This window comes from Dicentrarchus labrax, unplaced genomic scaffold (assembly GCF_905237075.1).
Source record: "Dicentrarchus labrax unplaced genomic scaffold, dlabrax2021, whole genome shotgun sequence".
NCBI classification, from domain to species: domain Eukaryota; kingdom Metazoa; phylum Chordata; class Actinopteri; family Moronidae; genus Dicentrarchus; species Dicentrarchus labrax.
Genome location: NW_026136702.1, coordinates 27,319,596 through 27,333,231, shown reverse-complemented (window position 1 = coordinate 27,333,231; position 13,636 = coordinate 27,319,596). Strand labels below are relative to the sequence as shown.

The window sequence follows — 13,636 nt, the reverse complement described above, 5'->3', positions numbered from 1 at the left end:
TTACTTCTAGTTCATAGGCTTTGAATAAAATAATGTTGACTTAGTAAGTTTAGCCCCTCCACAATGTGGAATGTTATTTATTTAGTTGTGTCACACTGCTTATATTGCAATACTAATATTCTACACTAATAAATGCAGATCTTTTAACATTTAACAACATCATTAACTGTTTTGCTATAAGGCACATAACAATATTTCCTTAAGCTAACATACATAAAGCCCAATTAAAAGTAAAGCGACCTGCCTACAAGACTTTACTCAGGTACAACCCAAGCAGATAATGCTTTTTCCCTGTCTTTCTCCTGCTCCGCATTGGAGTCTGGTAGGTGGCGGTAAAGTATCGGTAAACTGGTTTGCCAACCACCATAAATCCAAAGAAGAAGTAATAGAAGTAAAACGTGTATCAGCTGAGCTGGCTGATGTGAAAGCCTTATTTTATAGCACGTGAATTTAGAGCATAGATTATTGGGATGGAGAATGACATTATCGTATCTCTTGAAGACTTAGGGTAAGTTATAATACGCTACGTTGTATGAAAATTATGTGCAAAAGCTGACATTCCAATGACCAGCCCTTTCTCTCTTTCCTATTTTAGCCAGAGCATTACAGTGTAGCTTGATTTAGCAAAACGGCCAACTTTCTGTTGTAGATAATTTAACGTTTGTCTGATGGTGATTTTCACGTTATACTATGTAGGCTATGTGCATCATAGCAATCTATGTGGACGTTGGAATGGATAGATCTAGCGAATTGTATATATTTTGTGTCACAATCTGCGTCAGCACAAGCTGCTTCCGTCATGATTCATGTAGCTACAAGAAATTGATTTCTATTAACTAATTCGAGCCCTTCTTTCTAAAATGCATGATTCATATTTATTCTTTGTTTCTTGGTTAATTACTTACATGCTGAAATGTATATAACGATATATATATAAGTCGTGAGCTTACGTTTCGCAATAAGCAAGACTTAATTAAATAACCAGATTTAAATTTTTAAGTTGGCTTATCACATGGTGATGAGTCTTGGTTGTCAAATTGGGCTCTGCTCTCAAAACTAAACTTCAGTATTGCTTATCATCATGCCATGCTATACTGATAATAATAACAAACCTTTCAAAACACAGCTACAAAATGATATGGGAAAGAATGAGTTGTGGCTCCTATTGGATATGGTTTTATGATGTTTATATAAGATATGTGTATGTCACTGTAGGTATCAAGGCCCTCTGTTGGAGGAAGGAGCTTTGGATTCTGCTGTGAGCAGGGGAGCAGCTTCACCAGAGTATACTAAGCTCTGTGCTTGGATCGTCTCAGAGCTTAAACTCTACTGCAAGCTGGAGGAAAATGTCCACGCCACAAACTGTAAGACAATATATCACTGTCAAGTTGCTTCTGATGCAGACTATTGTATATGTATGTGTAAAAACTTACTTGCCAATAAACCACGATTCTGATTCTGATTCTGAATCAAGAGAACAGATTAAATAGTGACAGTTCTAGAGTTTGATTTCCTTGTTCTTGCTTGTTGAAGGTTGATGGCAATGGGAAGAACTTAAAAATAAAATGTGTAGCCTACCTAATTTCATTTAAATGACACATACTTTGGTTTGGGTTTATGGGTTAAGTAAGTCATTAAGTTAGATTAATAAGCTTTTGACTAATAGTAGAAAATGGGGAAAAATCTACATTTGGACATTTCACTGCAGTAAATTCAGTAGTTTTTGTTTGGGGGCCAAGTTGCTACTAATACAGCTAACTGGCTATATTGCGTAGACTGGGTATGTGTGAGATTTAGCCACATTATTTGTCAGGGCTCTAGAGTGCGACCAAAATTTTTAAGAGTGCGACTGATAATTTTTCTAGGTCGCACTGGTGCAACTGACGCTGCCTGGGTGAAAACATACATTTATTTCGCAAGCGCATCATCTCTCTCTGTTCTCCTGTGACCGAAGTCACACACTCATGGTAGGTTCATATCGTGTTCTAAACCAATAAGAGACAGAGCTCGGGCGGGTCTTTGCCTCTGATTGGCTGTGGTCCTGTTCACCGCGCTAAGTCGCGTGTGTTTAAAAATTGCTAAACCCTGGTCCTTCGGCGACAGCATCAGACTCGGAACCAGAGGAGGAGACAACCAAGTCTGGGATAGAGCTCGGCTCCGAGACCCAAATTAAAAAGGCCAAAATATATTCCTTCAGACAGGACTGGCTGAAACAATTTCCCTGGCTGAGGTACAACAAAGGACGTAACGCAATGCACTGCGTGTACTGTCAGGAGTGTGGTCAGAATATGGCCGGAAATAGTGCATTCGTGAGCGGGTCAACAACGTTTCGTATCGAAACTTTAAAAAAACACACGATATGCCGTGACAAGTGTGTAGAGAAAGTGGCCCCTCTCCCAGCTGCATTTCAGCGGCAGGTAGTAGTAATCAGGTCCTCTTTTATTTGGAAATGTTTTATTTTGCTTAGTGTTTTAGTTTGAAATGTTCAACTTCAGCTCAGTAAAGCACTTTAAACACTTCATTTTTCTTTTTATATATAATTGTGCTTCAAATAAAGACAAGCATTTCTCTACACCTTAATCTTGTTTAAAAATCATTTACATTATATAAGTTATGGAGAGTGATAAAAAGGTGACCTTATGGCGTTAAAGGTGACGCAATGAAAAATTTGGGTGCACCTACATTTTTTGCTGGTGCACCAAAAAAAAAAAGTTAGGCGCACCAGTGCAACCAATGCAAAAAGTTAGTCTGGAGTCCTGTTTATCTGTCTTTTTAAATCATTTTTAGTGTGTTTGTTTGCTTCTATCCCTCCCAGGTCCGAGCGAAGCAGAGAGTTTCCAGCTGGAGATGAGCGGTTTGCTGTCAGAGCTCGCCTGTCCATATTCTGTCCTCATCAGCGGAGACATCACCCAGAGGCTTCTCAACAGGACCGACTGTCTGCTTCTCCTTAGTATGATATTAAGACTTTGCAAAATCTCAATTTTAAAGAGCAACTTAACCCTAACCCCCTGACCTGTGGTCAATGCAGCAATGTCTATTGCAGTCTCTTGCACTTTGTGGACTGCTGTACCACACCCACCTGTGATAAGTGTCATATATTGTGAAGTGCTTTGCAGTACAGGGTGTTGACATTGCATGCAGCCACCAGAGTTATTTTCTTAAAGGTCCAGTGTTTAACATTTTGGAGGGTCTATTGGCAGAAATGGAAAAATTATATTTATTTTTTACATAGTTTTCATTAGTGCATTATCAACTGAATTTTTGATATGTTGTGTTTTCGTTATGAGCTGTTTTTATCTACAGATGCTGCTGGTCACCTTCCATGGAGTCCAGCATGTTGAATCATCCTGTTTCCACAGTAGCCCAGGACGGACAAACCAAACACTGGCTGTAGATAGGTTATTTCGTGTGTTCCGCAAATTTGCAGTCACTGTAGTTTCTCCTACACAATTCCCAGGTCATCAAATACAGATGTGAGAGGTGTTGAGTTAGTTGCAATCTGCAACTTCGTTGCTAGATGACAATAAATCCTGCACAGCTCTACATACCCACACAAACAAAACACAAAAGTAACAGGAGATTGAGGGAGATCTAACACAGTGCCACATAGACCTGAAAAGAGATCTAATCAGGCCTCAGTGGCTTTTAATTTTTTTTTTAATCCAACACTTGTTGGAGATTTGTTTATATTGATACCTTCAGTACCTTTGCTATTAGATTTTAATAGTTAATCCTACACTGCCAACATCAAGCCTGAACACCTTTATAATTAGCGCAACCATTTGTATTGTTATGATCCCATTACATATCCGTTCAATAAATATCCACACCCACTCCCAGTTTTTTTCACTCAAAACACATGCAACAGACAAATTCAAGCATTCGTCCTGTTTAGAAACATTGATGCTCTACTTTGGAAATCGAAAAGTTATCATTTTAGCATCAGCCAGTTTAGTACAATATTCCAATAGCATTACTCTGACAGATTGTTTACAGTGTTCATCTAGATTGTAACTGTGACATAACATCCTTTTTCAGGGCTGAATGCAGGGCAGTTTTGTTGAACGTAAGGCTATTGTAACTACTTTTAAGACAAAGTTTTTCACAGTGGCAGTTTTGACAATAAATATAAAGGTAAACATAGGTGTTACCAATGATACTAATTAATGTTATGCTCCATTAAGGTCAAACAATGTCATGGTGTTGCTGTTATGCATGTTGGCTCACTCAAAAGGCTCTGCTACACAAAAATGGAACAAAACTAGGGCTGCACGATATAGTAAAAAAAAAATATTTTGACAAATTGCCATTGCGATGGGATTCCTTATTAGAGTGGGAATGATAATTTTTGCATCATAATTAAATTTTCACAGAAAAAAAAAATTAAAATCATGATAATATAAATTATCATGATTTTATTTTTTACGGGTGTGTTTTATATTTTTTTTAATCTGGAGAACAAGATTTGTAGGCCAGGGCATCTCTGCAATTCTACAGTAATTCATCATGTTCTTTTTTTTGACACATTTTACCTATGACAAAATTTCAGCTTCTGCAATTTGTATATTGCACTTGGCCATATTGCAATTTTGATAATATTTCAATTAATTATGCGAATGGAACCTTGATTAGAATTATTGGTAACTGTGTTTACCCTACTATTTCATGTCAAAATGGCTGCTTTGAAAAAGGTCTTTTGAGCAGCTGTCCATTAGCACCGGCTGTCGGCCAAATAGCCAACTACTCATTTATGTCCTGCAGGCTACATTATTATGTAATTGAAGACAAAACACAGTTACACTTGTGCTTTCCTGCTATGACGTCAAAATGTTTGGCACTAGAATGGTCTATGAGGGGTAGATTTCCTGTATGTCTTAGCAAACACAGCTGAAGTTCATAAGCCTTAATTCAATTCCTGGTGACTTTTTTCTTATTTATATGTCACAAGGCAACTGTTTCAGCCAGATTTTTCAATGTTTCAAAGCACTGAAACCTAAGCGTCCTGTAAGAGCAAATTTAACCAAATCCAATTTTTATCTCAGCCTTTCTGGTGTCTGAGTTAGAGGCATCGAGGATGATCCTGGTTAATAAGCCTGAGAAGAAAGCTCAGGAGTCAGGAAGTCCCGTGTTCCAGGAGCTGAAGGGCATCTGCATGGCGCTGGGTATGTCCAAGCCTCCAGCCAACATCACCATGTTCCAGTTCTTCACTGGAATTGAGAAGAAGGTCAGTTGGTCTGGTGAAACAGATGGTGTGTACTCACAAGGAAAACTAAACAGCGTTTAGTAGGGTTAAACCTGTATTTCAAGCTGGGCATTCTTTTTCAGTTCTTGACAAAAGCTACCGAAAAAGCACCTTGTAGAACCAGAGTGCAGTTGGATTGTAATCTGTGGATTGTTTAACCTGCCTTCAACTAGGGCTGACTGTTAAATTGTATTTTCCTCATCATCGCGATATGAACACATTGCAAAATACTGCCTGAAATGTGATCAATAAAATAATTTTATTTAGGGATGCAACAGAAACCTGGTATTAAATGGGCAACACTTTATCAATACACCTGTTTAAATAGCATAAACATGTAGAGAAGCAATCTGCTCTGTTGGCAGTCTATCATCTACCTCCGCCAAGGTTTACACAAGAGAAGCATAGCTCGGCTAACAACCTAAAACAAAAGCTTTCTGATTCTTAGTTTGCCACATATCTTCAAATTTGGAAAATTCTTGTAAACTTGGCTTCTGGCTGAGACGGCAGCTCCACTTCTCTCTCCACCGTTACCCACAGACTAGGGATGTCATAATACCAGAAAATTAGTAGTTGATTTTTTTTTTTTGCCCCCGATTCCCATTTAATGTCTGCTGATAGCGAGTCCTGATCCAATACGTCAGCTTGTATTTTCTCTAATAATGCAGGTGAGTAGTTCTCATTGCATTAAGAAGAAAAGTTTGAGTATTTATTTTCCTCGTCTGTGCATAATTTGTGTGGATTACATCAATACATTAAAACTGCAAGCAGTGATAAAGGGGCCCTTGCACTCGGTGCGCGTTTGGTTGTGCTGTGGCTGGGTCATGTGCCAGCATAATACACGTGGACCACAACAAAATTTCACATAAATCAGGTCAAAATTGCCATGCAGCGCTTACTTCCTAGTAGGGGGTGCTACGAGTATATCTGAATATTGTCATGTAGATGTGTTCTGGGGTAGGACTCAAATATATGAAGTTTGGAGCGGATTGGATAAAATACACTGAAAATACAACTTCGTTGATGGAGACACATTGGAATTAAACACCACCTCAGGACATACTTTTGAATGAAAAGTCACCCACCAGATTCATAACACATCATCAACATCTTGAGCATCTTCTGACCAAATTAAGCTGATCTGATCAACCTGTAAGGAGGAGCCGGCCTAAGTATAAAATATATTTCTTCCTGTTGCCAGTAGGTGGTGCTATCACTATAACTGAATATTGGCTTGTAGACGTATTCAGGGTGGGGCTGTTACAGAATATGTGAAGTTTAGTGGAGATTGGACATTGTACACTGAAGTATTTCGCGTTTCATGTGAATCTTTGAAAATCGACGAAACGCCTCGCCATTCGACGTACATTCACAAAAAATTTTCAAATACAACACAAAAAAATCTAAGAAAATGACCACGAAATTCAAAATGGCCGACTTCCTGTTGGGTTTCGGTTATGGGTCCAAGAGGCTTTCTTGCTTGTCCGATCATGATACACATGTGTACCAATTTTTTTACATGTCAGTCATACGTGTCTTGGGGGCTGATTTTGGGGGGCGTGGCTAAGCTATTTTGCAACGCCCATGTGCGGGACCAAGACAATGCATAAATGTTCGAATTTTGTGCAAAGTTTCATGAGTTTTCGGGCATGTTCAGGCTCCAAAAAATACGATCATTTCAGCAGAAAAATAATAATAGCCAATTTTAACAAATACTAGGTCCTTGCACTGGTTGTAATTGTAAGAATTATTATTATTATTCAGACATTCGTGACGAGACTTGGCGAATTTATGGATCTCGGACATATGCGCGGAAAATGGCTCGACAGCGCCCCCTATTGAGCAGCCCCAACGACACGTTTCACCTATGAGTATGAAAAGTGGTACACATTTAGATCACATCCTGACGTACAAAAAATCCTCTTAGAGCCATATCCCAAACCCAACAGGAAGTAGGCCATTTTGGATTTAGCAGCCATTTTGGGCGTTTTAATTTAAATGACTCCTCATTTGGACACTGCAATCTATAGACATTCACGATTAAAAAGTTGTGCTTTTTGTGACCAAAAGTCGGCCATTTTGAATCGAATGTCAAACTGAGTCGCATTTACGGCAATTTCAGGGCTTCTATTTTAACAAACCCCTCCTGGTGAATTGATCAGAACGACTTATAGTCGACTCCAGACAATCCAGAGAAGTTCAGGATGTTACGTCATCAAAAATGTTATATTCTGTCAAACGGTGTGTCTGTGGCGTGCCTTCAAAAATCAGCCTTGACATGATGATGGAAACCCTAATCTTACTGCTAAATCTGACTGCAGTACAGATTCTCCCTTTGAACCCAAATTTATCAAGTTTGTTAAGAGCCCTGGCCTAAACACATCTAAGTGACAATATTCATGTCGCGGTCTGCACATGTTACACTTGCACGTGATGCGGCCGCAGCACACCCCGAGTTGAGTGGAGTGCGAGGGCCCTTGCTGTGTCGTGGTGAGTGTGTGGCACCGTACTCCGTCTCGCATCTGACCAGGAGCTCAGCACTGCCTGTGTGTATGCATGCAGGGCTGAGCTACTGCATACACACACACACACACACACACACACACACACACACACACACACACACACACACACACAGCACAGTGTCAAAGACACAAACAGGAGAGTTGATGGAGAACTGTGGGTGAAAATTTTGCAAGTAAATTACCTGTAAAGCAGCACTTGTTGCCGTCTTCTTGTTCGCCATCTTCATGTTCTTCTTTCTGTGGCAAGAGTATTTGTAGTTGTAGTTGTATGAGGTGGTCGTCAATGAATCACATCAGTGGAGGACAGAGGAAAGGATGAAAGACTGATGTTTTGTATTTGGAATTATTTTATTTTATAGACATTTTAGATTTGTTTTCTGTGTGGTATTACTTTATAAAGTTTATATTTTCCTTTTGTAAACATTACTTAAAAGCTACTTCAAGAACTGAAAACCTCACAATTTTTTTAAATCCTAGCATTATTTGTTACTTTTATGTGAATTCTTTTCCACAGGATTTTCTGTCCTCACAGGAAATTCCTATATTGTTTGGAATGTTTTAGCATGGAAATATAACGATATGCAGAAGAAAGTAGTTAACTAACTGCCATGTTAGCTACAGCCACAGTCAGAAGAAATCTAGTTGTACACATTACTTATTTTATAAGTCTGCTCTTTGATCTATGTTTTTAACTGTCCATTTATACTTTCATACTATACACATCTGCATGTTCTCCATTTTCTTTAGCTGAAAGAAGCCATAAGTAGAGTCCCACCAAATCATGTAGGAGAGCCTTTGATGAAGAAGGCCCTTGGACCTGTGCACTTGGTAAAACAAAAACAATTATGTAGAAATACTATATAATTGAGGAAAACTGCAGAAATGAAAGACAAAATAAATACATTTTCTCTTCTCATTGTTTTTTCTAGGAAAAAATTGAAGCTATAAACCAAGCACTTGTAAATGAGTATGAAGTGAGAAGAAAAATGTTGCTGAAACGTCTCGATGTGACAGTGCAGTCTTTTGGTTGGTCTGACAGAGCAAAGGTATGTGGATCTTCCTAAATCTGAAAAGGGTACAGTGCACTGACGAAGCACACGTAATACACTTAATCAGGAAGTCTTTGTACACTTTTACTTTAGCAATAGTTAGGCCTCTTTTGTCTGTGAGTCTGCTCTTTGTTCTCTGCAGGAGAGTGTGGTTGGTTATATATATTGGTTATAAAGATAACAATCTTTAAATTTACTAATGTAAGAAAAGGAAATGTAGCAAATCCTTACCGTTTAGAAGCTGGAACTGTCAAATGTTTGGCATTTCTGCTTGACAAATGACTTCTAAGATTAATAATTTATCAGAGTTTCTGTCAATCAACTAATCGTTGCAGCTCTGAGCTTGATCATATTCTGACCTGACTTCTGACTCCAATATAGACGGCAACACTTGATAGTCCTCTCAAGTCTGTCAGTATCTGATAACAATTGTTCTTGTTCAAGTAGATCTTGTAGAAGTGCTTCTGCTTGCTTATAATGAAAATATCTTAATGTTTTTTGTTGTTCCTCAAAGTATTGTGTGTTGGCCTAATCTTCTGCAATACAATAAATTATTTATTTTTTGTGTCATACCATTAAAATTACTACCCCAAATTGATTGCATAACTCACAATAATACGACATATAAGCAACAGCTTCCTGATCCAAAGAAAAACAAATCATTGCTGCAAAACACATATTATACATATTATACATATATACAATATATGACTGATACAGTACTTGATGTATTGCTTTCAAAAAAAGCACTTCCTTTTGTTTGTCTTATTACAGACACATGCTGAAAAGTTGTCCAAAGTTTACCAGCCACTGCGTTCTTCCCTCGGAACCAAAAGTAAAATCTCTGTTGCCCACCTTCTTGCTGCTCGACAAGACATTTCCAAAATCCTACGTACAAGCAGTGGCAAGATAAGAGAGAAGACTGCTTGTGCCATTAATAAGGTGGGTTAAACACAGTGTAGTCACAAATTTGTTTCGTATTTCATGTGTTATTAATACATTGTTTTGTTGTCCTGTTTCTCTGCTAATAAGAGATGTGAGGAAGTCTAACATGACTTTTCAGTGTGTTGTGTGCTAAAACAGAGGCAGAAATGAAACAGACACTATCACTGTGACACTGAGTCATATGTACCTACACTAAAGATGAGACAATACAGGCAAAAACATCGTTTTGTCATGCACCGCTCAATTGTGGGCTATTTTTCTCCTTTATGAGTACTGGAAGGAAAATGCCCAAAATACCCATTAAGGTGTTTATTTTACTACAGTTTGTCTATTAGTGTATGTACATTTCTCCTAAATTCACCAAATTTAGCATTAGACAATGCCTCATTTGCATATTTAAACATACAATTTCAGAAAATATAAAAGTAACATAAAAAGTAATTGTGGTAATGTAGGTAATCAACTGGGGAAGTTGCATCTTGATATGTTCTATCTATATCTAAATTGTTTTACCTTATTCACCTTAGTGTCTTGCTAAAGTCCAGGTCCATTTACCATTTACCATATCTTTTAAAGGTTCTCTCAAAAGGAGTTTTTTTCATAGTCAGAAATCTCCCCTTTAAAATCACTTACACCGAATCTTGCAGTTTTATTACATTATATTATATTATATTACAAAAAATAATTGTCTTAATGTCATTATTGACTTGGGAAGTGTCATGGTGATATCTATTAGTTAAAAATGTTACTCTATTCACCTATAGTCTTACCTGTGTCTCCCCTTGAAAAATTTCTGTCTGGAGTTGGAGTCAAGATTTACTGAAAAACTGAAAGAGATCATTTTGAAGTTGATATTATCAGCGACTAGGGATGTTCCAGTCAAGTTTTTTTTTTTTTAGCCCCCAATCCGAGTTATTAAATATATAGAGTGTCTCGTGAAACCGAGTCCCAGCCCAATACTTGTATGTTTTTTATATAATATAGGTGCAAGTGCATACTTCAAGTGTAGTGCAGTTATTAAAATCAATCCAATGTATATGCTTGAGAACTGAATAGCTCTGCAATGCATTAAGAAAAAAAGCCAAAGCTGTTCCTTAATGTATCTTTTTTTTTTTTTTTTTTTTTACACAAGGTATAAAATACCAAACCTGTTGGTCCTGTTTGTATTCTGCCGAGTGTTGATTTCCGTTGTCTCTACATCTTTTGCGCAGATTAGATGAATTAATTACGCTTCTTGTTAGCAGGGCTTTTGTTGTACTTGCAGTAGCGTGGTGAGTGTGGTTTTGTCAGCTCTTTACAGCTGTAGCGCCCATCTACAATGAAACTCTGCTAACACAGAGAGCAGATTGGAGGAAAGTGACAATAGAGAGAGTTGATGGCTGCACCGTGCATGAAAGCTTTGTGATTAAAAACAGCTGTGTGACAGCTGAACAAAACATTGGATTGGGTCAATAAAGCTCAACATAGCTGATACCAATCAGTTAAAAAATTTAACTGATCATACTGAGTTCATCATCAAGGCATTTTTTAACTGATTCGACAGGTTTCTACTCATGTAAACAAATTTCCCCGCCGAGATCAATAAAGTATTTCTGATTCTGATTCTGAATGACTGAAGCACTAGCATCGGATGAATTTCAGTTGTTGTCCCGTTTCTTACACATAATTTCCAGTCAAAGTGACAGAAATGTAATCTTATCGAAACAACAAGCAAAATTGGGGTCAAATTTGGAGGTGCAAGTAGACATCCTTTTGAACTGTCTTATGTCCTTTTCTCAGGTCCTAATGGGCCGAGTCCCAGACAGGGGAGGCAGACCCTGTGAGATTGAACCCCCTCCTCCAGAGATGCCCTCCTGGCAGAAGCGTCAGGATGCTCCCCAAGGTGGAGGACACTATAGTGGGAGTGGGCACGGAGGGGGCAGGGGTTATGATCACTACTCCCAAAGTGGCCGTGGAGGATATGAGAGAGGAGGCGGAGGAGGACATGGAGACAGGGGAGGCAGAGGAGGAGGTGGTAGAGGGGGGAAGGTGCAAGGAGGCTGGGGAGATGGAGGTGGGAGAGTCGGTTACAATCAGGGCCACTATCAAGATGCAGGAGGGCATCAGGTAGGAGGAGGGAGAGGTGGTTACGGAGCAGGAGGGAACAACCAAGGAGGTTTCCAGGACCCTGGCTACCATGGAGGAGGCGGTTACCATGACAATTACCACCAAGATGGAGGCTGGCATCAGGAAAGAGGTGGGGTTCGAGGAGGCCGGGGGGGCAGGGGAAGAGGAAGTCGAGGAGGACAAGGACAAGGAGGAGGCTGGGGAGGGAGAGGGGGTCAAAATTTTAATCAAGGAGGACAGTTTGAACAGTTCTTCCAACATGGTGGGCAGCACTACAACCAAGCTGGCTTTAACCAAGGCAGACACTACACTAGTTGAAGATACAGTGTGGGGCATCGCAGCAGAGTCCATTCAGAGCTCGACTGCTTATCATGCTGGAATAGATTTGAAATGCCTTATCATCTGATTTTGAATTTTCAAAAGTTAACTACAACGTTATATGAGGAACTAGGACATATACACATACGGATGTATAAGTATGTACTGTATATACTCACTACAGGCTGTTTTGGAATTATTGCTTTACTAGAGAAGGCAGTTCAGATGCAGTCCTTTGCTTTTTCATACTGGTGTGTTAATGTTTCTCTGCCTCCTCAATTCAAACCAGCAGCTCTGCTATAAATGGTTAGTTGGACTCTGCTGTCTTGACCTCATTTTGACTTATTTAGCCTTATGTTGGACTTTATTTTGAAAAACAGGAAAGGTTCCTAAGATTTCAGTGTTAGTGTGTCTGCTATGGATCTGACATTTGAAGTACACATCATTATTACATGTAGGGTTGAATTTGTTAATAAGTTCATTAAATTTGACAATTACAAGAAATAGATTTGACTGGCATCTCCTTTGTTACTTATTTAAAAGATATCATCTACTGCTCATGGAAGATTGTGTGCATACATATATGGATGTTGGAAAGCTTGCATGAATGTGTGAATGAGCAATAAAACCTGAAATAAAAGAACGTATCCCTTTTTCATTCAGTGGTGTGATTATCTAAGTCAATGAACTGATAAAGAAATGAATGAGCAAAATTAGTTTTTTGCCTGACACCTCACTCAAATGTTTACTGTACAAATGACAGAGATCTGCACAGGCACAAAATAATCTAAACATCTGATTATAATTACACATAACATTAGTAAATAGTTTTAGATTATTCAGTATAAATTCACTATAGAATTTAAAATTATTTTAAGTCCTTTTCCACTCAATGTGTTTTCTTGTTCCTACAGTGGGATTTTTGAGCTTTACTGTGTAGAATGATGTACAGTTTAAGTCAGACATACTTTTGATTAGGACATCTACTTTGTGAATTGAGGATTTTTTATAACATTTTAGTTTTATTTTAGGGACTGATTATTTCACTTACAGTTCACTATATCACAATTCCAGTGGGCCAGAATTAGAATAGAATATGATGTCATGGCTTTAGAAGCTTTTGATAGGATAATTGACATAATTTGAGTAAACTTGAACTGTAACTCTTATTTAGGCCTACCTTCAAACTCACTGCCTTTTTGTGTCCTAAACACTGTGGACCTGCATCAGTTTGCCTACCTGGCAACCCAAATCCACTGGGGATCACCACAGCCATTCACCTTGCACTGACTAACCTGGACAAATAGGGATTTAACACCACACCCTGTAGCTGGGCACACATCCTTTACTAATACAGGAGCAGAGCCCACGGCATCATCAGTGACCCCACATACCTGAGTATGTCCCCACCTGTTTGTCCTACTTACCTATCTCTGATTTCAATTGTTGTA

At 38.6% G+C, this 13,636-nt stretch overlaps 1 protein-coding gene across 2 annotated transcripts; it reads left to right on the top strand.

Moving 5' to 3' along the window:
- The first annotated feature begins 358 nt into the window (after window positions 1-358).
- fam98a (family with sequence similarity 98 member A) lies at window positions 359-12,828 on the top strand. Of its 2 annotated transcripts, none has more exons than XM_051423980.1 (8): window positions 359-508; window positions 1,216-1,364; window positions 2,816-2,950; window positions 5,043-5,224; window positions 8,515-8,595; window positions 8,697-8,813; window positions 9,591-9,758; window positions 11,541-12,828. In XM_051423980.1, exons 1-8 carry the CDS (start codon window positions 471-473, stop codon window positions 12,183-12,185), a joined length of 1,515 nt encoding a protein of 504 aa, XP_051279940.1. In that variant the 5' UTR covers window positions 359-470; the 3' UTR covers window positions 12,186-12,828. The 2 variants fall into 2 exon arrangements, with proteins under 2 accessions (XP_051279940.1, XP_051279950.1); XM_051423990.1 differs by having other exon boundaries at window positions 2,788-2,950.
- The last annotated feature ends 808 nt before the right edge of the window (window positions 12,829-13,636 follow it).

Coding starts and splice junctions, on each gene's coding strand:
- fam98a (XM_051423980.1), top strand. CDS start 471: ATGGAGAATGACATTATCGTATCTCTTGAAGACTTAGG. Junction 8,596..8,696: donor CCCTTGGACCTGTGCACTTG/GTAAAACAAAAA, acceptor TGTTTTTTCTAG/GAAAAAATTGAAGCTATAAA. Junction 8,814..9,590: donor GTTGGTCTGACAGAGCAAAG/GTATGTGGATCT, acceptor GTCTTATTACAG/ACACATGCTGAAAAGTTGTC.